Raw genomic sequence first — 25,230 nt, 5'->3', positions numbered from 1 at the left:
ATTCAGAAGGAGTGATTGCACCTTGTGTAGATGAGGCTATTTGTGCAATAACCATTTCTCCATCATGATCATCAACCACATTGTTCTCTTGGTTTGGGATTGGAAGGCGTGACAAGCAATCAGCAGTGGTATTTTGGGCACCTGGTAAATATTAGCAATCCACTTTGCAATTCTTGGTGTTGCTCGGCCAGATCTTCAAGTGGTGAACAAAGCAGACAAAGGTTTATGATCTGAGCACAAAATAAAATTTCTGCCCCACAAATATGTCCTGAAGTGGTACAGAGCCCCAGAACATGCCAAAGCTTTTTTTTTAATGACAGAAAACTTTTTTTCTGATTGAGTGCTCTGGAAGCAAATGCAATAGCAACTTCTCTTACATTTTTAACTGGCTTAAGACTGCACCCAAACCATACTCAGATGCATCTGTGGTGAGAATTGTTTTTCTGCTGGTATCAAAGGAAGTAAGTGCAGGACACTCTGATATAGCCAGGTTGATTTACTGAAAACTGTCTCTGCAAATTTCATCCCATTGAAAGGCAAAATCCTTTTTTAAGCGATAAGCAACTTTCATGGCAAATTGTTTCACAAACTTGGAGTAATACAAAGTCCTAAGAAGGACAGAAGCATGTCTTATTCTTGGATTCCGGTTCTTCTTTTATAGCTTCCACTAAGTCCAACTTAGGCTATATGCACTTCTGAGATTTTGTGTGTCCCAAATATGTCACTGAGGTGGTACAGAACTGGCACATTTGTTGACGTTTTCCCAACACAACTTTCAAAATAGCATTATGTTCTGCAACTATTTTGGTGTATAGTAAAATACCATCCTGAAAATACGTGATACTAGAAATCTTTGCCAAATATTGCATGCATCATTCTTTGAAACGCCGAGACTGCCGAGAGTAATCCAAATGGCATTTTTTGAACCGAAACAGTCCTTCTGGAGTTATAAATGCTGTGTATTTGCAAGAACTTGTAACCAAAGGAATTTGATATGCTGAAGATATATCCAAAGTTGTAAAGACTGAAGCCTCCTTCAAGGTAAGCAGCATCTCATTGATGTTGGGTAAAGGATAACAATCTACTACAATGTTAGAGTTTACACCTCTCAGATCTATGCACATGCGGAGAGAACCATTCTGTTTCCATATGAAGATAATGGGAGAAACCCATTCAGATGAATCAACAGGGTCTGTGATGTCAGCTTTGCACAACTTCAATATCTCTTCCTTTAGTGTTTGCTGCAATGCTATAGGGACTTTCCTCACTTTATGTTGTACAGGTACCATATTAGCTTTCAACTGAATTTTATGCTTGAAATACTTGGCAACACCTGGAGAGTCAGAGAAAACATCTGAAAAGTGAGTGATCATGTCTGCATATGGCCCATTATTCATTTGTAATACAGGATTCCTGCCATTAGGATCCAAAATCATGTGGAGATCTTGTTGATGTTTCTATCCTATTATGGAAACTCCTTTCTTTGCAACGTACACTTTACCTTCTGTGACCCTTGTATTCCATAGTAGCTTTGAAATATCCATTGATGACAATAGGAGATCCTCCAAACCCCCTGGGTTTATATCTGGAGCTTCTAGGTAAAACCTGGCTTGGAAAATAGTATCCAGTATAGCTGAGCAGGAATGATGGTATAAGGATGAGTCAGCTAACATCCTTAGTTCATGTCCATTTATTTTCAGCTGACAGTATGGAGTTGTGTGAGGGGTTATTGTCCCACTTAAAATACAATCCTGAGGCCGTTCATCTTTGTCACCATCAGAGTATACTTCTGTCACAACTTGTATAGCAGACTTGCATACTTTGGCAAAATGTCCTTTTGGGGCACTTATTGCAAGTCACCTTTTGGGCAGGACACCTTTGAAAATCAGCTTTGTGGTTTGGATCCTCACAACGGTAGCAAACAAAACCCTTGCGAGACAGAACTGAAGTGAACATTTTTTTCTTGGAGTTAGTGTCTTGAACTGCTTGCACCTCCATGGCTTGAGAAGCATGTAGGGCTGAAGAGAGTGATTTGATATAGTGAATGGCATTCTCAACCCTTCTAGCTATTTCAACCGCTGTAGTCAAAGTAAGCTTCCTTTCCATTAAAAGCTGTTGGTTTTTTTTTGCTGTGACATATTGATCTGTTGGCTCTCCTTGCAGTTGAGCCCTCGAGTAAAATTTGTACCATTCAGCAATCACATTTACAGGAGGCTGAAAGTGATCATCCAAGGTTTGGAGAGCTACTTCCTAAGGATTTGCATTCTGAGCTACATCACTAGGGGAGGGGAGATAAATATAGATCCTCTGGCCTTCTAGACCTAAACAATGAAGCAGTGAGGCCTTCTGTTTTACAGGGGTGACATCACTGATCTGGATACTAAGAAGATAATTGCAAAAGTAGGCCTTCCATTGTTTCCAGGGGAAGAGGAGGTTCCCCTGGGATGGGCAGGAAGAAAGGTGGTGGAGTAGGGTTGCCAGGTCGGAACCACCCAAAAACCTGAGAAAATGGGGGCGGGCCCTAGTGACGTCACGTGGCGGGCCCTAGTGACATCATTAAACATGATACATTGTATCAACCACAGTTGCTTGGAGCATACCATTAACAAAAAAATCTCTGGAGATTAAAATAGAAATCTTACCTAAAATAGGGTGTTCCTAGGTCCATCTGAAGTGACAAGGTCATTCTTTCTCACAAGCTTAGGGTGATGCAAAATGGAAATGGACTGCCTTCAAGTTGATCCCAGATAGGGTCTTCATGGTAAGCAGTATTCAGACAGAGGTGGTTTACTATTGCCTTCCTCCGAGTCTGAGAGGCAGTGACTGGCCCAAGGTCACCCAGTCAGCTTCATGGCTGTGTGGGGATTCGAACCCTGGTCTCCCAGGTCACAGTTCAACACCTTTAGAGAACATTTAATCTAGCTTACTTGCTTCTGGCAAGAAGCGTTTACGTGCCCTCAGGCCAGGCCATTATTGGAAGAAAGGAGCTTAGTGTTGCAGAGATGTTAGATGGGAGCACAGATGGATGCCCCTGAAGGCAGCAACTGTAAACATGCTTATTAAGGAACTAAGCCCCATAGAACTCAATAGGAGTTACCTCTGAGTAGATATGGTTGCAGCCATGTTAAGGACAAGGGAGGGCATTCTAGGCAAAACAGACAAATAATTGGGTGTCAGAACAAATTAAACCAGAACTATCACTAGAAGCTAAAATGATGAAACTGGGGTTATCATACTTTGGACACATCATGAGAAGACATGATTCACTAGAAAAGACAATAATGCTGGGAAAAACAGAAGGGAGTAGAAAAAGAGGAAGGCCAAACAAGAGATGGATTGATTCCGTAAAGGAATCCACAGACCTGAATTTACAAGATCTGAACAGATCATGACAGATGCTTTTGGAGGTCACTGATTCATAGGGTCGCCATAAGTCGTAATTGACTTGAAGGCACATAACAACAACAATTTCCCAAATGTTTTACATTTTTGGCCTTTATGGTCTGCTAATAGTCAACTGCTCCAAATCTATTGTTTGAATTTAATATTTAATTCAAAGGTCATTTTAGATTTATGCATCTCAGCATCTTTGAAAGTGAAAGTGTTTAGTATTACAGCAGACTAGAGCTCCCTACTGCATAATGCTCATATTACATTTCATTATATTTCGGTTCATGAAGTCTCCACAAGGTGACTTTGCCACAGAAATGTGTGGTGTTTTGGTTTGCAGGCATCTTTGCATGGTGAAACCTGGAAGGTTTTTCTTTGACATGGCAAGGGATCAAACATAGTATTCATTCAAATTTACCACTGGCATAGTAAAAATAGCAAAAGGCAACATGAAAATGAGGCCCCAGAGTCAGGGTGTGCCCTCTTTTATTTCACTCCATGTTTTCTGTCTGAGTTTAATAAATAAGCCCCAATGCAGGTAATGGGTAGTGGGCTTGCTGTGGTAGGTCCTGTAGAAATAAAATTGCAAAGGAGATAATTGTATTAAGACCTTCCAGTTCAAGAATCAAAAGCAGAAATCTCAAGCTCAAATCGGGGGTTCCTTTGGAAGTTGTTTGTTTATTTATGCTGCCCTTCCTCCCAAAGGAGGGAGCAAGAGAAAATAGTCATGATGGACTGGACTTTCCCTGAAAGGTCACCTGTTCTCTACAACAGGTCTTCACCTGCAGTGTGCCGCTATGAGGAAAGGCCGGCTGTGATTCTCAGTCTCTCACTCTCTTGCTGTGAGGTTCAACAAGCCTGACCGCTCGTAAAATTGCCCAGCATCCTGAGACTTGGTTGGGACATAAGAGCTAAATAGCAGGGGCTGCAGTTTTGTACTTCTTGGTGAGAAAAAGGCTTTAACACTCTCCTTGTAGAGGTGGAGCACCTTTTCTAGCCCAAGGGCCACATTCCCTCACAAGGCAATCTTCCAGGGGGTCAGTTGTGGGCACATCCATAAGCAAAAGTGGGTAAAGCAAACAGATGTACCTCTGACCAGTAAGCTATATGCCAGCCATGCAAAATCCAGAAGTGTCTACACACACATACACTTCCCCATCGTCAATCCAGGCAAGTAAAAGTCATTATCCCAGTTCAAGGACACATTCCATCCAGACCAAAACACTCAAGTAGGGTGTGGAACAGGAACAGTGAGCGGAGTGAGCAGGGGACCACTGCCCCTCCAGCCAATATATATTTATAATACCTGTATTGGTGCCTGCTTCTCATTGTCTTTCAGAGAAAAAAGAGAAAGCTACTGAGATTGGGAAAACATACAGGGAAAGCAGAATGGTTTACTCTTTATATTGGTGGAGGGAGAAGGCCAAGAATGAGCCCTATGGAAAATAGTTTTCCTCTAGGTATTTGCTGAAGCCCTAAGAACTCTCTCTCTCTCACACACACACACACACACACAACCTCTCTCTCTCTCTCTCTCTCTCTCTCTCTCTCTCTCTGTCGCCTGGAACCAACCACGGGCCTAGCTACCAACAAGCCGCGCCGGCCTCTCACCGCCTCCTCCAACCGACAGGCCTTCTTCCTGCTGCTCGAGGAGGCCTGCAGGAGCGGCAGCAATCACCTCCTGTCTCTCCAGTAGTCCCGCCCTCAATCACAAAAGGCGGGAAGGCGGCGGCCAACCACAGCCGTCACGCATGCGTGTGTCAATCACGCATGCGTGCCTCAGGGAGACACTGAAAAGCCGGAGATCAGTCCTCTTCAAAGAGACTATGGCCGGAGGCCGGAGACGGCCCCCTTTTCCCTGAGACTCCAGCAGAAAACTGGAGACCTGGCAACCCTATGGTGGAGTTACGTGATTCATATTGAGAAGCTGCAGCAAAAGGAAATTCACTGGCACAAGAACTGAAATACTTGGAAGCAGCAGCAGTTGCCAAAATCAGAAGATCCCTCTTGAGGCCTGCCACTGTGGTGAGGCAGGGTTACCAGGTGTCTGGTTTTCAGCTGGAGTTTGTGGCTTTTGGGGGTCCCCTCCAGGTAACTCACCTTAATCTCCGGACTCTCAGTTTCATTTTTTTTAAAAAAAATAAAGTTTCTAGGTGGTCTGGTTCCCGAGATATACACCAAAACATCAGCCACCCCCCCACAACTGTTAAATCTGTTTAACAGATCTGTTATAGCAGCTCCTAGCTCTAACCCCACCCTTTCAGGATTGTAGCCAATAAGTGAAGCCAGGGTTGTGATTTGTTGACCCAGGCAGTGCCTAGACTTAATTGCAACATCAGAAAATGGTGGCTTTGAGATCTTCAGTTTGAGTAAGAATATGGCTTAAAGTTTTTTTCCTCTTGTGTGCAAGAGTCAGACCCTGGGCTGCTGGAGAGGGCAGTGCTTTGAAAACCTTGGCAATATGAAAGTATTTAATCCAATACTTGCTTTTCTGGGAGTAAAGCAATGCTAATCCCATGTTCCTCGCCAAGGACATGCGAAGAGAGCTGTGTGGCTGCAGCTTCGTGATATGCGACCACGGCATATTTGGATGTGCATGTTTTCCCTTCACTCTATGCATGTCTATAGCAACAAACCAGGCCTAACTTTAGCTGTCAGCATCCTTGGGAAGCTGCTGCACTCCAACAACCAAGCAGAGGCCACCACTTAGGCCTTTCCTGGGCCTTCTTTTAGAAGGCACCTGGGGGTCTCCATGTTTATTAGCCAGTATGTCCCATTACTCTGTGGAATTGTGAGAAATTAAAACAGCAGTCCCCAGTGCTATTTTAATTTCCCAGAATGACTTGAAGCAACAGTACATTGGGAGCATTATGGAAAATTAAAATGGAGGTTCCTAGATTCAGCTGCCTGAAGCTGCCTAGCAGTGCTGATGCTGCTATTGCCACCACTAGGTAGACAAGCTGGTATTTTTCTGATGCACAAAGATATAACCTGTGCTGCTCTCTGCTTATGGAGCCTCATTTAGGTCAAACATATGAGAGGAAGGCTCGTGTTTTGTATACTTCTTGGCTGCTGTTTAATGTCTCGCTCTTTGTTGTGTGTATATTAACTGTGATGAGGTCTGTTTTCTTGCTAGGGTATTTACAATATACAATACAGTTCCCTTCATCTGAATAGATTGGAGGGAGGGGAGGAGAGAGGGGTGTGCAGGCTCCAGAACATTCAGATAACAGAGGACTGTTTATGCAGGATTATGCACAGGACTGCAGCAGACCATCCCTAATACTGATGTCTGAGACCTGGAGAGCCCCTGCCAGTCACTGACAACAGTACTGAGCTACATGGTCTAATGGCTCGGGAGAAGGCTGCTTCCTGTGTTCCACTGCCCCATTCCAAAGCATTGGCAAAGATCAGGGCGACATACGTCCTCTGTGCCAGAACTCTCAAAGCTTCCACACTTAAGTCCAGGCACCTTCAATAAGACCCTGCATGGATGGGCCTCTTTTGCACATACCAAAGACCTCCAGTGCAGTGAAGTGCCTGATTGAAACAAACAAAGAACAACAACAGCACTGTCCCATTACGTATGGACATAAGAAGAGTCCTGCTGAATCAGACATCACTGTATCGGAGGGACTTCAGACTTGGAAAGTGGGGATTTTTTGCAGTGTGGAGCCGTCCCTTGGCTGCACTGCATACCTGACTGCCTCTGCTGTGAAAATGGGTAGGTGAAAGTACCGCCTCCTTTTTGCATTGGATGCCATTGGGCATTCACGGTGGAATCCTAAAGCTGGTATCCTAGAGCATCCCAAGCATATCCCAACGTGTGTGTGGCCTCTAAAATGTTTTTTTTTTAAAAAACAAACAAACTTGTTTTCACTGACTCATTTCTGTATTGGAAGACATCAGATATATTGTGCCGGGAGTCTACCATGTCTACCCTGACTCAGTGAGATTTAAGAGCCCCTGGATGAGGGCCATAGCTCAGTGGTAGAGCACTGCGTGCTTTGCATGCAGAAGATTCCGTGTTTAATCCTCAACATCTCCAAGCAGGGCTGGGAAATACTTTTGTCTGAAGCCCTGGAGAGCTGTTGCCAGTCTGACTTGTGGATGGATCACTGGTCTGACTCAGTATAAGGCAGCTTCTCCTGTTCCCTCACATGCTCCCAAGCATCCCAGCTGGAGTGATGGAGATGAAAACTGCCCTCCCTGTGCTGCAGGTCTCCATTTATATCTGAGATGGGGCCAGTTCCTAGTTCCATTCTGGAAATATTTCCACATGAACAGGTATAAGATTTCTGGCCTGGAAACCATTTGGGATGGAACTTTGGTGTCTTGCTTGACCTTCATTTCAGAAATCTGGGTTAAAGAGACCCTAGAAAAAACTTTGGGGAGATGGGTCTTCATGCAAAATATTGAGTCAAAGTCAAACCATGTCAACCTTGCCGCGGCCTCACCCCTTCCCTTCTACGTCCCGGTAACAGCAGCTACACAACTGACCACAGGTCAGGTGAGCACTGCCATCTCACCACCCCATCCGCTACTGATTATGACAATATTATGATTTCTTTGCAGTTGTGTGTACACTTTGGGATCAGTTCACTTATTGAGAAAGCATCCAGAATTGAGGACGTGAAAAACATTTGGGTGTGGTTGTTAAGCTAAAACATTACTGTTAGATAAGAAGGCTACTGAAATAAAGATTAGCTGCATTAAACAGTTTATCTGGGCTAACTAAATGTGATAACTGAAACTAAGGGTAAGCCTTTTCCCCAAGCCTGCAAGCTCCCATTGGTGCCAATGGAAGCTTTCCTTCCATTATAGATAGCAGGACAGCCTTCCCGCTTTGCGAGCTATTTGTTAAACAGAATAGCCATCCAAGGTGATGTCTAGTTTCACCCTTAGGTCTGGCAGAGGCTTTTCTTTCTCACCTCTGCTACCAGAGATCACAGCTACCAGTGACTGACCCTGGGACTTTTTTCATGTGCACTGCTAAGCTATGGCCCCTCTCTGTTTGGTCACAGGTAGCTACGAATTGGTGCTCTGATATTAAAGCATCATCCATCAACCCACACTGAGCATGTTGCATGGACATTAGCAGTACTCTTTCTATGTTTTGTTTTAATTGGAGCAATACAGGCTTCATGAAAATTGGTTTTATTTAACGAAGACCAACAGTTGCCTTCAAATTAAAACAAAGTCTGCTTGTGAACTTGGTTGGAAATAGTCAGCCTTACTCGTTTTGTGAGCCGGAGGCTATTGCTTCTCCCTTCGTCTTCCCCCCGCCCCATTATTGAACTGATGGTAATCAGTTAACACACACTCAAAACTACAAAAGCAGAGCTGTACTGACTGCCAGAATAAAATAGCCAAGGACTGCCACGATTAGCCAAAAATTGATGTTGAGTAATGGTCCATTAGAAACAGCTGTCTTTCCCCAGAACATTGTCCTCAATTATCTTGGCATTTTGCAGTGTTATGTGAAAGCATTCATTATTTTATTGCATTCCCCTCCTAAAAATGGTAAAATCAACATTAAGGAACTGTGTATTACTAAACCAGCAGGGTCAAAGACTTGAAACAGTTACCATAAAGTCTAATATTTGTCCTAAGGTTTATTTTCAAAAAACAATCCTTGGAACATGACTTGGGATGTTTGTTCCTTCCTTGGCCTGTAAAAGAGGGTTAGGGAATGGAATTGGAACTGCTATCCTTCAAAATTTGCACTTATTCAAATGTGATGTTTACAAAAATGCACATGTTAGAATAATGTGTGCATAAAAATGAATATGAGTGAAAAATAACATGCAAAAATGCATTATATGATGAGAAATAGCTTGCAAAATTGTGTACATTAGTATATTACATTAGACAAAACTGCTTACAAAAATGTGTTTATTAGGAGAAATTTACACTAAAATGCATGGGGATTATTTAATTTAAAAAATTGCAAACCACTGCAGAAATGAGAAGAACTGAATTTAAGATTTATTTAAAAAATAAGAAACTGAGAGAACCAAAATTGCCATATTTTTCCATCCCTAGTGTGCACTACAATTAGCTAGCTAGCTGGCTGGACACCTAGGCTGTAACTCAAGCCTAATTTCTGATTTTCCCAATATGTGCTGTTCGGCATGTGCCCTTTTCAGGGTTTCTGGACAGAAAAATCAACCCAGCAACCAGTTTAAAAAATACTATTTGCTTTCCACAATTACTTTCCAGTTTCTTAGTTCATCCTTTATATAGCAGCCAGTTAAAAAGTTTCCCTTGATTGTCCAATAGGAAGGAAAATCTAATGGCCAGGTGCAGGAAGGAGGGACTTTCAAGAAGGAGTTAACAAACAAACCCTATAGTATTTATTTTCTCTCTGCCCTTTCTTAAATTTGTAACATGGACAAGTTTGTTTTTCAGGTGGAATGTAAAATTGAGATACCCAGTGCAACATCAAAGCCAAGCTCAAGAGCTCACTGTCTTTACTAAAGTAGTTCAGTTTATGAAGAATCAGAACACAGGGACAGACCACAGGTGAACAGGAACTGTAGCTATAGGCAAAGTAAGCTTTTGAGCCCGGTATTCCTGGGGGTCTCTCAAAAAAGGGTGAGACAAATCAATAGGTGAAACTTCATTCATGTAAATTAACACACTGTCTGGATGGAGAACGACGGGACAGGAAAGGTCACTGCCTTTCCCTTCTGCTGGCTTGGTCCTCACATCCTCTGTGACGGTGACTGGCACTATGCACCTCTAACCCCCCAGTGCCCCACCTAGAAATGTGGATGCCCCACCTAACAAGGAAGGCTGGCTAGAGGGCTGTTTGAGAGTTGTTCCGCTACAGTGCTGCTGTGAAAAGATCACCTGTACTTGGTGGAAATTGAACTTATATGCAATTCTCAAAGAGTCATAACCAGGTCCAGCCTAACACTCACATCTTAACAGTGGAGACTGGTGGCTCCATATCAGCCACAGCAGTGCATCTGCTACGGGTTTTAGTCTGAACTTCCATGGAGCTGTCCAAGGTGCTCATCATCTTGGACGGCTTGTTGAAAGGTTGGACTAAAACCCAGAGCAGATTCACTGACATTGGAGCCACCAGTCTCCACTGCATTGTCGACAGATAAGCTCCTGATGCAAGGGAATTAAATTGAGCCTCTCGCTGTTGGGAGTGAGGCAAAAAACTGTGAAAGCTTCATTGAGCTTTAAGAACATAAGAAGGTGCCTTACGCTAGGTCAGACTAGTGTCCATCTAGCCCAGTATTGTCTCTGCTGCCTGGCAATGGCTTTCCAGGGTGTCAGGCAAAGGTCTCCTTTCCCATTACCTGCTATCTGATCCTTCTTAACCGGAGATGCCAGAGACTGAATTTGAGACTTTCTGCACACAATGCACATGCTCTGCTTCTCTGATCTGGAACCTTTTCTAAATTCTACTTTGTCATTGTGCTTTTTCATCACATCTGATGCCATGCTGATGCTGTTATTTGGCTTTTTTTTTTTTAAGTATGCAAGTACGTGACGCTTGAGCCATGGTGATTGTTTCCATGTAAACAGAAATAAGTGACTGCATGCCAACAGGAACACAATGTGTGATTGATGTGTTTAGAGCAAACAGAGTGCAGATATGGGTCCCAGGGCTGAGCCTTGGTTATGACAGTCATCTCTCACTCCACAGTTCAGATATTTAGAATAATAGCAGCCACCCCACCCCACCCCCGGAGCTTCTTGTTAGCCAAAAAAGGAGCCTAGAAGGGTAGGGGTGGGTGGGTCGGTAAGAGGCAGATACTGGACATTATTAGACTTACTGACTTCTTCCAAAATACTCGTGGAGCTTTGATGCCAGCAGATCAAATCATCATTTTGGATTCTAAGCTGTTGCCCAGGATTGCTTGCTAGCTAATGCCTGTGCTAAACCTTGATTTATGTATTTATGTATTATACAGCCACGAGAGTGGCTGTATACTGTAGCCAGCATGGATTTTTCGCATTCTGCAATGTTAAATTGAAAATACCCCCATGCCATTCTGATCCTTCTCATAAGCTCATTTCAAAACAAAACCTTACCAAACTTATAGTTCTGAACTCAGAAACGCTTGCTTAACAACCCTCCCAATTTTCATGGCGATACACAAAACAGAGAGAATAGAGAGTTCAAAGTGTAAAAAGAGAGAAAACTAGACTCCCTTTGGACTTTATTCTGTCAGAGTTCTCATAATCTGTTGAAATTCATTAAAAATCAGCCATATTCACAGAGTCCCTGTAATCCTATTACTGACCCTGCCCCATACTCTGACCTTCATCTTCTGCAGTTTAAAAGTTAAAAAAATGCCTGGTTGAGTTTTAATTAATTTAACAAATTTTGGCTTGAACTCAATAATAATGTTGGGCATGCTTAGTAACAACCGTCAGTGTTGGGCTTGCCTAATCGGGGCCAAACCCACACCAGACCTTGATTTCACGTGAGACAGTCATGGCTTCCCCCAGAGAATCCTGGGAAGTGTAGTTTGTGAAGGGTGCTGAGAGGAGACTCCTATTCCCTGGAGAGAGCTCCAGTGGCCAGACTGATTTAACAGTCAGCCACTCTGATTGAAGGTCTGTGAGGGGAACAGGCCGTCTCCTAGCAACTCTCAGCACCCTTCACTAACTACACTTCCCAGGATTCTTTGGGAGAAGCCAAGACTGCCTAAAGTGAAATAACAGTGTAGTGTGGATGTGGCCAGGGAAAGCTTTGGTTTAAATTTGGGTGGAAGGCTAAATGTGCCTGCTGTAGAATAAAAAGGTGGGGGAAACGCTGAAAAAGAATGATACTGTTCACAATGTTTTCCTTTGGGAAAGGAAAGGGGCTTCCCCTCTGCCAAGTGCCCACCCACTCAATCTCCTCCCCTCCCCTTTGTGCCCTCCTCCTCCCACCACCCCTCCCCCAGGTCAGTTTCACCTATCCTAAGCATGATTGCACAGGAGTAAATCCCACTGAACTCAAAAAGCATGCAAATGAGCAAACCTGCCCTCCCTTCCTCCTATCCCCTCCCTCTTGCCCCTTTCCTCTCCCTTCCTTCACCCCTCCCTTCCCTTCCCCTCCCCATCCCCTCCTTCCTCTTCGTCCTGCTCCTTCTGCTCCCCCCTCTCCCTCCCCCTCCTCCCCCCCATGGTCATTTTTACCTATCCTAGGACTATGACCTGGGAAACCAGGGTTCAAATCTCCACACAGCCATGAAGCTCAATGATCTTGGGCCAGTCACTGGTTCTCAACTTAGAGGAAGGCAATGGTGAACCACCTCTGAATACTGCTTACCATGAAAACCCTATTCATAGGGTCGCCATAAGTTGAAATTAACTTGAAGGCAGTTCATTTTATTTTCAAGCATGATTGCATGGGAGTAAATCCCAGTGAACTCAATAACCATGCAAATGAGCAAGCCTACACTCCCCTTCCCCCTCCTGCCTGCTTCCCTCCCCCTCCTCCCCTCCCCATCACCCCATGATCAGTTTCACCTATCGTAAGCATGATTGCAGGGGAGTAAATCCCACTGAACTCAATAAGCATGCAAATGATCAATCCATTCTCAGCAAACTTGCACAGGATCCCATTTCTTATCTCCCGGACTAAAAAGCAGGGAAATTCACTAATAGGCAAACAATTATTGGATGAGCATTTATTTTGTATTATACATTGTTCTAAATTGTCTGGTTTTAATTGTTTTTAACTGTTGCATTTTATATTAAGTCGCTTGCAGGCTTATTTTGTAAAAGCTACAACCATAATAATAATTCACTAATAGGCAAAAAAACCCACTGCGTTTTAACAATGTATATTTCTATCAAACTTTAAAAAGCAGGGAAATCAGGCAGCTATAGTGAATGCACCAGAGGAAAAGGAGACCTGACATCATCTCTGAGATATTGCACTGCCCTACAAATTTGTAAAAATGCAAATACAATTTGGGTTGCTCTTCCGTAGTCCAATCCCCTTCCTGTGTAGCTTGGAAGAATTTGGTAACATGTGACTCTGAGCATATGGTGAGTGGTAGCAACACCTGCCATCCCCAAAGATGGAGATTTCCCTGCTTTTTAAAGTTTGATAGAAATATCTGTTGGCTACATTCTGTTGGTACATTCTTAAACCACAAGGTTTTTTGCCTATTAGTAGATGTATTTATTTATTTTTAATCCACTTCTTCCTCTGTGGAGCTCAGATTGGTTTAGATGGTTCTCTGTCTCCCACTTTCTCCTTATAACAACCCCTGCGGGGTAGACTAATACTGCTTGTTGTCCTCCATGTTACAGAGGCCCAACTGGCCTCAACTAGAAGTCGGGTGTTTAGTGTTGCCGATCCCATGCTATGTGACACTTTTCCAGCAGAGATTTGGCAGGCACCCTTGCTTTGACTTTCAGGATCTCTTTAAGACTTTTTTGTGCTGATGGGCTTATGCAGCTGCTTGAAATGTGTCTAGAGTTGCCAGTCATTTTAATGATTGCTTTGTATTGCTCTTAAATGTTTTTAGGTCACTGTACACCATCCTGATGTTTTGTGAAAGGGCAGTATGTAAATATTTTAAAAATAAATAAAAGATCAACCAGTGAGCGTGTGGCTGAATGGTGGTGGTGGTGGTGATTTGGGCCTAGGCCTCCCAGTTCTAATCTGACTCTCTAACCACTGTGTTGCACTAGCTCTCCATAAAAGAGCTGTTAAACTATAGTTTCCCTTCCTTGTGCAGGTTCTACACTCATGGCTGAGCGACTGGGCCCATCTGCACCAAGCTCGCCCATCTCATCTCCAAACTCGCCCTCCATCCTCTGTAGTGGTGCTTCTGATCCCATTTTGAGTATGTGCGGGTCTGGCCCACTTGGCAGCTCAATCAGTGGTAAGTACTTCTACTGCACTGCATTCTTTCCAGTTTCAATTACTGCATCTTGAAAGAGCCCTTCCTCAAGCCTCTTTCTCTTCTTTAGAAGATCCCTGTGTGCAAGAACTTGTCTTCTCTCTCAAAGCACAAGGAGCAGAAGGCACATTTTTATGTGGTTTTGTTTTAAGTCAACATTTGAATTCACAATTTGATATCCTTAAAAAAAAATGTCTCTGGCGAATTTCCAGTGAACAGAATCCAAAATCAAAAAGTGGCAGCATGGAATAGGCAAAGGAACATCCATGGAATGGCAACGCTCCAGTTTGAGAGAGCATCTGTAGAGCAGGGGTGAAGCACACATTGCCTTTTGGAAAAAGTTGAAACCCTGCTGGCCATATGCTTGGTGAAGAAGAAGCGGGTGGGAGGAGATTGTCAAATACCAAGCCAATGGGATTGCAACATTGTTTAATTCCTGGCTGTTACATCAGGAAGGGGGGTCATGTACGCTGTTCCCCATCCAAGTCCACCATTTCTAAGCCCAGTTCGAAGTGCTGGTTTTGACTTTAAAGCCCTTCACAGTTTGGGTCCTCAGTATCTGAAGAGTAAGTACTACAAGAGTGCCTACTGAAAGAGCTTTTTCAGTAGTGGCTCTAGAATCCCTTCCCCAAAGATGCCCACCTGGTGCCTACTTTAATATATTTCCTATTCCAGACAAAGAGCTTTTTGTTATCCTAGTCCTTTTCAATTATGCAAAGCTTTTGACAAAGTGCCCTATTATATTCTGATTAGCAATCTAGCTCAATACAGGCTGGATGGAACAACTAATAGTTGGCTACTGAATCATATTCAAAGAATGCTTATTAAGGGTTGCTTCTCAAACTGGCGTGAGGCAACAAGTAGGGTACCACAGGTCTTGGTCCTGGGCCCAATGCTCTTCAACATTTTTATTATGACTTGGATGAGGAGGTGCAAGGAATGATTAAAAATTGGGAGGGATAGCTAATACCATGGAGGACAGAAACAAAATTCAAAGTGAACTTGATAGGTTGGAGCATTGAGCTGAAAACAACAGAATGAAATTTAACAGGGGTAAGTGCAAAGTTCTACATCTAGGAAAAAGAAACCAAATGGACAGTTGTAAGATGGCGGTTACTTGGCTCAGTAATACTACACGTGGATCTTGGAATTGTTGTTGATCACAAGCTGAATATGAGCCAGCAATGCAATGTTGCTGCAAAAAAGGCAAATGCTGTTTTAGACTGCATTAACAGAAGAATAGTTTCCAAATAACATGAAGTACTAGTTCCCCTCTATTCGGCACTGGTTAGGCCTCATCTTGAGTACAGCATCCAGTTCTGGACACCACACTTTAAGAAAGATGCAGGCAAACTGGAACAGGTTCAAAGGAGGGCAATGAGGATGATCAGGAGACTGGAAACAAAGCCCTATGGGGAGAGGCTGAACGCACTGGGCATGTTTAGCCCTGAGAAGACTGAGGGGAAACATGATAGGAAGTAGTTGGAAGGTTGTCACACAGAGGAGGGCCAGGACCTCTTCTCTGTCATCCCAGAATGCAGGACATGGAATAATGGACTCAAGTTACAGGAAGCCGGATTTTGGCTGACCAGCAGGAAAAAGTTCCTAACTGTTAGAGCGGTATGACAATGGAACCAATGACCTAGGGAGGTGATGGGCTCTCCAACACTGGAGGCATTGAAGAGACAGCTGGACAGCCACCTGTTGGGTATGCTTTAAGTTGGATTCCTGCATTGAACAGGGGCTTGGACTTGATGGCTTATAGGCCCTTCCAACTCTACTATTTTATGTTATGGTTTTACACTGTTTCAGCTGTGCAGATTTCCCCCCTCTACCTTCAGTTTTAAACTGATATGTAATTGCACAATTTATTTTCCTTTCTCCCTTTTAATTTGAGGTTTTATAATGATGCTGTAATGAGCCTCATTTTTTTATTATCATTTTGTTTTGTTTTAAACCCTGTAAGCTTCCAATATAACTTCGATTCTAGGCAGCCTATAAATACATGCATACAATTTAGGGATAGAAATAAATGTATAGCCTCTAGCAGATTGAGGCACCAATCTAAATTCGTATCACACCTTGCATTTTGAGGAGTGGTCCCCCAGCATTGCTTACAGAGGTCCACACATCAGCAGCTTGCGGGTAGGGGTCCATGAAATCAAGAGACTGGCAAGCAGGTGTCCTGGTCGTGGGGAGCCCTTTATAAGTGAGCAGCTGCTAGTGCACAGGCTTCTTCCCTGCAGATGCCTGCTCTAACCATATTGACATCTATAAGCAGGGCCAGGCAACATACCCAAGGCCAAGGCAGGGCGAGAGTATGGTCCTGCTCCTCCATAATCACAGGATGTCTTTCACACGTATAATGGGTGAAGGATTAGAATTGGCCTTGTGGCAAATTGCCACTAGTCGCCAGGTATTTGTTGATGTCCAGTGTTCATCTCAACAGCATTTTGAGTGACATCCCTCCCGACAGACCAATAAGACAGATGTTTGGAGCTTTGTACTCTGTTCTTACATAAATGAATATAGAACTGAATCCGTGTGTCGCACAGATTGGTCCTTATCTGGGAGCAAAATAACACGTATGTGACTGCATGTGTGAATACAGGTTACATATACATATCTAAATTCTGCACCCCAAACCTTCCCAAATTCTGGGGGTGGTATTCCAACAACTCATTCTGTCAGTGCTGTATTTCTGCTTGCACAATAGGACTTCCCCCTCTCTCTCCATGTGTGCCCCATGCTCTCCCCAAACCTGTGTCAGAGAGTTGGAGGAATCCCTAGAACAGATTTGGGGGGGCACATGGGAGGAGGGGAGGAGACGGCGAGAATGTTTGGTTGCACATGCCAAAATCCTTCCATGGGCGGAACAATTGCCTTAGGCCATCAGTAAATTTGAAATATTTTTGACACTAAGGGCTGGATGAAAGGATATAGTAACCAAGGGCTACAGGGGCGAGGACTGGGGGAATTTGCTACCAATATTGGAAGAACACATTCTTCTGAAGCCCCTGTTGCATTTCTGTACTGGTATTGCAGATTTTCCAACATCCTCTCAGGTCATGGCTGTCTGTGAAATACCAGGGACTAAAAATATTCTTCCTGACCTCTACAGGAAATTGAACACTATGGCCATGACATAATGAAACCCATCAATTGACTATCTAGCACAGCATTTGTCTACTGATAGTGGTCAGACAGATGCATCTGAGTTTCACAAGCAGAGAGTGATGATGATCTCTTTCTTATTGTGTTAATCTCTAGCATCAGATGCGTTGAACTAGTAATCTTATTTTAATAGCCCAGGGTGGGATGACTGCAGATACAAAGAGTGACAGCATTTCTTGTGTTGCAGGCACAACTCCAAACTCTCCAGTCAGCATGCCAGAGTCCCCTCTTTCCCCCTCCATCTCAGGGTCCTGGAATGATGAGTGCACCATCTGCTATGAGAACATGGTGGACACCGTGATTTACTCCTGTGGACATATGTGTCTGTGCTACACATGCGGGCTCAAACTCAAGAAGATGGCCAACGCCTGTTGTCCTATCTGTAGACGTGCCATCAAGGACATCATCAAGACCTATCGCAGCACTTAGAGCAACATGGCAGAAAGGGTAGGGGCTAGGGAGATGCTCTTTTATGAAAACTGAAACAGACCAGGGTAGGTGGGAAGGGGTTGTTCAAGTTGCCAGTTTCCCCATCCTTCCCTGTGTAGCTAACTCTGAATGTTGCTACATGTGGGCAAATCCTAGAAATCTGAAGTCTAAGTATTTATTTCTTCCTTGGCATCTAGCAAAGAGTTACTGCCAACACTTTGATGTGCAGCCAGCAAGAAAGGTCGAATCTCATGGTTCCTCTATTCCTGGATCCACCTCCACTCAGCCACTTTCCCTGCTTCCCCCCCCTAGTTGAACACTGCAAGGATCAAATGAGGGAGGGATGCAAAATTACCAACTTTCCTTGGACATGTTAGCTGTTTCATTTTGTCAATAAAGTCAACATTTTGGAAATTAAGTGGAGTAGAAAAGAAACAAGTCAAAGGAACAGTAGAACCACTTACTGGAGGAGAGGACCCCTCCCCACAGAAATATCCCTTGCACGTTTCTATTCAGACTGGAAGAAACCGTCGCTGCCAGCTTTCCTAGTGGCCACAAATGCACATCAGTGGCAGCTGGATCTGAAGGCATATGCTGGTTCTAAGAGAGGTGATCCTTGGGTGCTTTTTCTTGTGCTATGCTGCACACAGGAGGCTCACTGCTAACTGACAGCCTTCATATTCTACTTTCTACAAACGCTCTCTACCTTTGCACTCCAGTCATGGCCCCACCCTTGGAAGCAGCTGCTCCTAGTGCTACAACACGAGACTGCATCTTTGTTCAGCATTTCCCCCTCTGATTTGCTTTCTCAGCCCCTTCCCCTTTTAGCATTGCACCAGGAGGCTGTTTTCAATGGCCGAAGGGGTGCCTTCACACCTGTTTTCTACAAATGATGGGGCACATTATAGAAGCCATAAGGAAGAAGGCACACAAGGGCCTTTTATCAGGACACTGAACATCTGTCTCAGCTTTTAAGGAAAGTAAAACCATCAGTTATTTGAGAACTTGTGGCCAAGCTGAATGTGTGACACCGACCTACATCTAGTTTTGTTATCAAGACAAAGAGACCAGAAGCTTACTTTTAAAAATTTGTTTATTTGGTTTTATGAAGGATTTTTAAAGCATTCTTCCCAACATGTGAAGGACAATGGTTTTGGCCTTCCTTGCTCCCACCACTGTGAATCTGCCTGGTGTGACTGAATTCTTTGTATTTCCCTCCATGCATTGTTGCAACAGATTGTGCCATGCTGGAAAAGCATAAGGCCTCATTCTTCAACAGTCAACTGTTTTCTCTGCTCCAGCTGACAAATCTCAAACAAGTCAGAAACTGCAATCATATCATCACTTGGCTACAAGTGGACTGACCACTCTTGAAATGCCACAGGGTATGCCCAGCTGGGGGAAGGCCACAGCTCATCTTACCATTCTCTGCTTCCTGATGTGGACACCAGGGTGGTAGTAGGAAAAACGGTAGATTAAGAGAGAGCGCTCTGAAAGGGATGGTGGGTTACTGATGGCTGAGACTTTAATTTCCCTGCACAAAAGGTGTTTTCCTTCATTCTCACCAAAGTCACACCATGCTAAATGTATAGCATTGGGGTTCCATTGTGATGAGCAACTCATAGCAGGAGAAGGTAGAAAGCCCTTGAATCCAGCTGTCCATAGGAAATGAGAGGACTGGGGCACAGCAGTTCTAAAAGACCCAATTCCCTGTAAACACCTAACAGTTGCTGCCTGTAAGGGAAAAGGAGGAGACTCTTGTTTGATGTACGTCCTGTCTGGTAAAACTCTTGAATCGCACTGGTCCTCCTTCTAGTACTTGCAGTCTGAGCACTTGGGATGCTTCAACCTGTGGGGCCCCCATTTAATTCACAGTTTACAGCAGGGATGGGGAACCTGTAGCTCTCTAGTTGCTGTTCAGCTGCCATCAGCCTCAGCAAGCACAACCAAGGGGAAGAGATTATGGGAGCTATAATCCAACACTACCTGGAAAACCACAGCTTCCCTGTCCCTGTGTTATAGGGATCAGCTGGACCACATCAGTGACATCTCCCTCACAAAGGCATTGTTCAAAAGAACTCTCTTTCTCCCTGCCACCACCCCATCTAGGCATTCCCAGTCCCATACTGCCAGCTTGCCTGCAGCATTCATGAAACAATCATCTGTAAAGGCATTACGGTGTACGATCCTAAGAGCAATGCCACCTCTTGCAGTTTACTGTCGACATTGCTGGATGTGCAGCAAACCCTTCAGGTAAAATTGCCTCTTTGGGCACATGACCATCTGGGCCTGTACTGTTCAAATGAAAATCCTGTCTGGTTTGGCCCTCAGCCTATGCTGACTTGGTCTTGTACCACCATTGCATGTATTGGATTCAAGTGCTGGAATGTTACTGCAAATGCCACTTTGGAAATTTGCACAAAGCCAACTCAGCACTGGCCAGGAGCCAACAAGCACTTCCGCAGTGGTTGTCAGTCCAAGTAGACTCTTATTGAGGTGATGGATGTTGTGCAGTGTGATAGGTGCCATGCAGTTCTGGGAAAAACTACACAGGCGGATTGTAACAAACCCTTCCATGAAGGAAGCCTGTGTCTGGCTTGGTCAGAAACCAAAAACAGAAGCTTCAGTTCCTAAGAGTTTGCTCACACCAGTCTTGTCCCTGCAAAATTAGCAGCTTCTTCTGCCTCCCTCTTCCTATAAAAAAACTCCCCACAAACCACCACTGTGTCTTGCTTTGTCTTCCCATCTCTGTGAGATTATTACTAATTTCATTTGTTGGTCGACTCATACCCGACGGTCTCCAGTGGATTTACAACAGATTTAAAAAACATACAGTATAACACAAATTTAAAGACATATAACATAAAAACTTAAAACCCAAATGAAAGAACCTCTGTGCTGGCTAATTACACTCTAATCTCTATCAACAACTTCCCATCTCACTAGTAACTTGCATCTGACATGCCTCAGTGTCAAGCACTTGCAAAGCCTTTTTTAAATGTTAGCACAAAGGCTCAAACTCCCTATCTATAATTTAAGAGGCCCAGATGTAGCAGGGACAGCTATACAACTTGTCTTTGCCTTTGGCAAGCAGGACATTGAAGGTTAATTTTATGCCATTCAGCTCAGGAGCCCTTTCCTCCTATGGCACTATAAAACCACCAGATCTGGCAAGGCCATTCAGAACAGATATCAGTCTCCCATTGAGTTCATTGCATCTGTTCCAATGGAAGTTGGCTCAGGAGCACCCCTGGCATTATCTTATTGATACTCTATAGCAGAGATGGGGACCCTATGGCCTTTCAGAAGTTGTTGGACTTATATCAGCCCTAGCAAGCATGTCCAATGGTCAGGGATGGTGGGAACTATAGTCTAGCAACATCTAGGGCCACAGGTTCCCTATCCTTGTCCAGTGGACATAAGTAGATAGGAGAATTACAAACTGAGGCTGCAGTCATATGCTCACTTACTTTGAGTTCTACTGAGATTTACTTGGAGTTGTCATAGCTTGGAACATGCAGTGTGTGTTCTGCCAAGTTCCACAGGGACTAGTTACACTATAAAAATTACATGCCACAAAATAACATTTATATCAGCAATTGGGCAATGCAAAATAGTAAAACAGCAACATAGCAAAGAGATAGGCATGGTATTATCTGGAGGTTTCATGCAAAACACATTCACCCTGAATGTGATCTGGTTCTGGTTCTTTGTGAACAAGGAACTCCTTTCCCCAGAATAGCTTGCTCAGTTATCTGAATGAAGGAAATAGATCTGCGTGTGCATTTCCTTCCCAATGCAGATTTGTTCTCTCTGCTTAGCTGAATGTGGCAGTCTACAGGGATAGGAGCCTCACATGTAGGGCTTTGGATCAATGTGTTTGTGGCTCCCACATGGTATCTACAGTCAGAAGTAAAGACTTGCATTGTTGCATCCAAGATACCGGTGGTGATAGAAAATACCATCATTCATTTTTAATATTTTTATTATAGAATAGCCATAGTGGTGGGAGGGGTGCAATGCAATTGTTAATAAATAGAGAAAGTGTAAGATAGCCAGAAGCTTAAAGTACTGTAGCAACAAGAGCATATCCTGGACTCACCAGATTTTGCCCATCATTATTTACATTGCCCTAGAATGTATTTTAATATGAGAAGGTGCTTTGGGAAACTTCAGCCCAGAGCTTAATCTTCTTGGCCACTATGCCATAGAAACTAGCAGCTTATCTTAAATGATGGATTTATAGTTAAAATGCTGTGTATAGTTGATGCTGCCATCATGCATGGGAAAAATATTGGCTCTAGAAAAGATATTTGCTAAAAATGCATTTATTAATAATATCCCTTTTGGTATTACTGCTACAGGGAGCATGCTCCTTATTTTACATAAAACTGTGGCTAGTAAAATTACACTGCACACATATCTTAAAAGCAAGGGGTGTGGTTTTCAATTCATTTTCACTGTTGAAGCTTCCTTTGTTAGGTTTTCCACCTGTTTTGATAGCATTCATTTGTTTTCCCATTGATTTCAGTGGAAGACCCAGGTAGTCTTCTGTTCTAATTTGGATGCTTTCCATCCAAATGGCCATGACATTTACTACCTCCCCAGGGCATTAGATCTACCAAATGGGCCCCCATTTTATAGGCTTTTTAAAAGGTGCATGGGCCCAGCCTAACTGCTCTCTGTACTAAATACAGAGCTTTCTACTCTGGTGGTTTCACTGGTATCTCTTTTTCCCCCTCCCTGTGACATTTCTGTGAACTATACATAGAGTTCTAGCCTATTTCTTCAATGTAAAACCAATGCCTCCAAAACAAAGCAGTTAAAAACAAAATAATGAACAACTTTTTTGTTTCTAAAACAATTTATTTGGACAAGTGCATACTCTTACCTAGAAGGCTAAAGGTATTCAATTTCAGAGTAGATGGGTCTTAATTCAGAAGTGCATGTGAACCATGATGGGCTACATGCACAGCTACATTCAGCTGGGTACCTAGAGAAGTAAACTGTGGTTGCCTAGATCATTTATTGGAATGAATGAATCCAGCCTTCATCTTTCAGTTTCTTTCCTCAAAAAATTGAGATTGCAGCTGTAAAATTGACTGGGCGAGAGGAAGTACGTTTACAGCCCTGAATGTAAGGATCTTAAAGGTGAGCCATACTTATAGTATCCTCTTGTGCACACATGGACTGCTGCTGCTGCTGCTGGATTGGGCTCTTGTCTAAAATGCTGTATTCCTCATACTAATGAAGTTGTTCCCATGATGTGTTGAAGTAGGGGTAAGAGACTTTTACGGATTGGGCTGCTGTGATCCACTTTTTTATCATTATTTTTTTCCTTAAATATTAATGGGTGGGAACGTTTGCAAGTCAATAAAAAAAGTATCATTCACAGCCTTTTCATGTTTGCAGAATGCAGCTCCTGCAACATTTCCAACACCTTGGTAAATGGAAATGGACTGCCTTCAAGTCGATCCCGACTTATGGCGACCCTATGAATAGGGTTTTCATGGTAAATAGTATTCAGAGAGGATTTACCATTGCCTCTCTCTGAGGCTGAGAGGCAGTGACTGGCCCAAGGTCACCCAGTGAGCTTCATCAAAACAAATAATGTGTCCACATTCTGTCCTTTCTCCTTCTCCTTCACCTTCACCTAATAAAGGATTTGTCTTGACAGAAGGATGATGTGTTCCTGTGGTGCTGCTAATTTGAAGGAACTGCATTCTGAAACCATAATATGTAGGCGGTGATGGAAGGAAATCTTTTTGCTTCAGTTTGAAAACATGCCCACCCTTTTAGCCTTTCACAGGAACAACAAAACTTAATCTGCTCTAGTGAGAAAAACTGGATAGAAGTGAATCAAAAAGAACCTCACAGTATACAAATGTCAGAAAGAGGGACGAAGTCCATGCTAAAGGAGTACATCATTATCTGCACTGCTTCTCTGTGGCAACTGAAAAAAAAAACTTCAGAAACACAAAGTAGGAAACATGTACTGATGTAAAGGCCTTAGGGTGTGTCAAGCTCCTTGCCAGCAGCATGCTATTTCTTTTGTCCAAGATAAAAGGGACAAGACAGGCACCAAGGCCCGATTCACAAATGCTCACACAACAGTTTGAACAGAAAAACAGAACTGTGTTGATGCCAGCTTTGACTTGTTTAGGGTTGTGCACACATATACCTGAGCCAGATAGTCAGCACTCCCCACAAGGTAGCCTCTTCTTCCTTATTCCCAGCAGCATTTACATATGCAAGATCAAAGCCAAAAGGCCAATCCATACACAAAAACTTGTTTGCTCATACAGAAATGTGAGGATGGCATTTGGGGCGGGGGGCGGGAATAGTGTGAAAGGGAGAACATTGCCTTTCCATTGTTAGCATTGGGACAGGTATGTATTTATTGAGGACCAAAGATGCAGATGGCTAAACAGAAATGGAAAACTTAAGTGCAAACCTGTTCAGAAGAACATTTCAACGGGAGCATTAACACACTTGGTTTCATTTTCCTCTGTGTTTGTGTGTCAGGATCCAGAGTAATTCATGTGATTCAATGTCATTCAAATGAGAAGTTTATCTTTTAATTGCTTTATTTAAAAAAATTGTGTTCTGTTTATAAATATATATATATATATATATATATATATATATATATATCTTAAAAAAAAAGACGATACCATCCAGTGTGACAATTGGATAACTGTGATTGTGAATAAAGTTGATTTAGGTATGCCATGGAGGTGTGGGCTATTTATAGACTGCTTTTTGTGTGTGTAAACATCTAGGACAATCCAATGGTTGATGAACACAGCAGCCAGTGAAGTATGTGGAGATTTTCCATTTATTGAAACTAAGACCACAAACCTAGGTGCACATAACTTGGAAATTATCCACTGAGCTCAGATCAAGCCATTCCTTCACTAAACTGGTGCCGTCTAGATGTTTTGAACTATTTTATTTATTTATTTATTAAATTTGTATCCCCCCTCCCTCCCGTAGAAGCCCATCCAACTGCAACTCTCCTGAGACCGTGGCCAATTGTCAGGGATGATAGGAGCTGCAGTCCAACTTCATCTGGAGGGCACCAGGTTGAGGAAGTCTGTTCCAGGATCTCAAAAGTATCCCCAGCATCTGCTGGAAGCACAGCACTCTGCTAGTTATTTACAGCATGGCCTACCTTTCTCCCATTGCGAAACTCAAGGCAGCATACATGGGGTTCCCAAGTGGTCTCCAAACACTGATCAGACAGCCACAGAACTGCAGTTGCAAGAAGGTCCCTGCATTATGTGCCTTCTGACCACACCCATCAGGGGTTCCTCTTGATTAAGTTCACTGCTATGCTCACATCCTTCATGAGTTCTGCTCTCCT

General features: G+C 43.4%; 1 protein-coding gene across 3 annotated transcripts in view; it reads left to right on the top strand.

The window, feature by feature from the left end:
• NEURL1 (neuralized E3 ubiquitin protein ligase 1) overlaps positions 1-24,191 on the top strand; it is a 255,943-nt gene extending 231,752 nt beyond the window's left edge. For all 3 annotated transcript variants that reach the window (XM_061636094.1, XM_061636095.1, XM_061636096.1), the window contains exons 5-6: positions 14,097-14,243; positions 17,623-24,191. In XM_061636094.1, coding sequence (XP_061492078.1) covers positions 14,097-14,243; positions 17,623-17,864 — 389 coding nt within the window. In that variant the 3' untranslated portion in view covers positions 17,865-24,191. The remainder of the gene's footprint in view (positions 1-14,096; positions 14,244-17,622) is intronic.
• The last annotated feature ends 1,039 nt before the right edge of the window (positions 24,192-25,230 follow it).

Source organism: Rhineura floridana, chromosome 7 (genome assembly GCF_030035675.1).
Source record: "Rhineura floridana isolate rRhiFlo1 chromosome 7, rRhiFlo1.hap2, whole genome shotgun sequence".
Lineage (NCBI taxonomy): Eukaryota > Metazoa > Chordata > Lepidosauria > Squamata > Rhineuridae > Rhineura > Rhineura floridana.
Note: the sequence above shows the minus strand (reverse complement) of the source record. Positions and strands in the feature narration are given on the sequence as shown.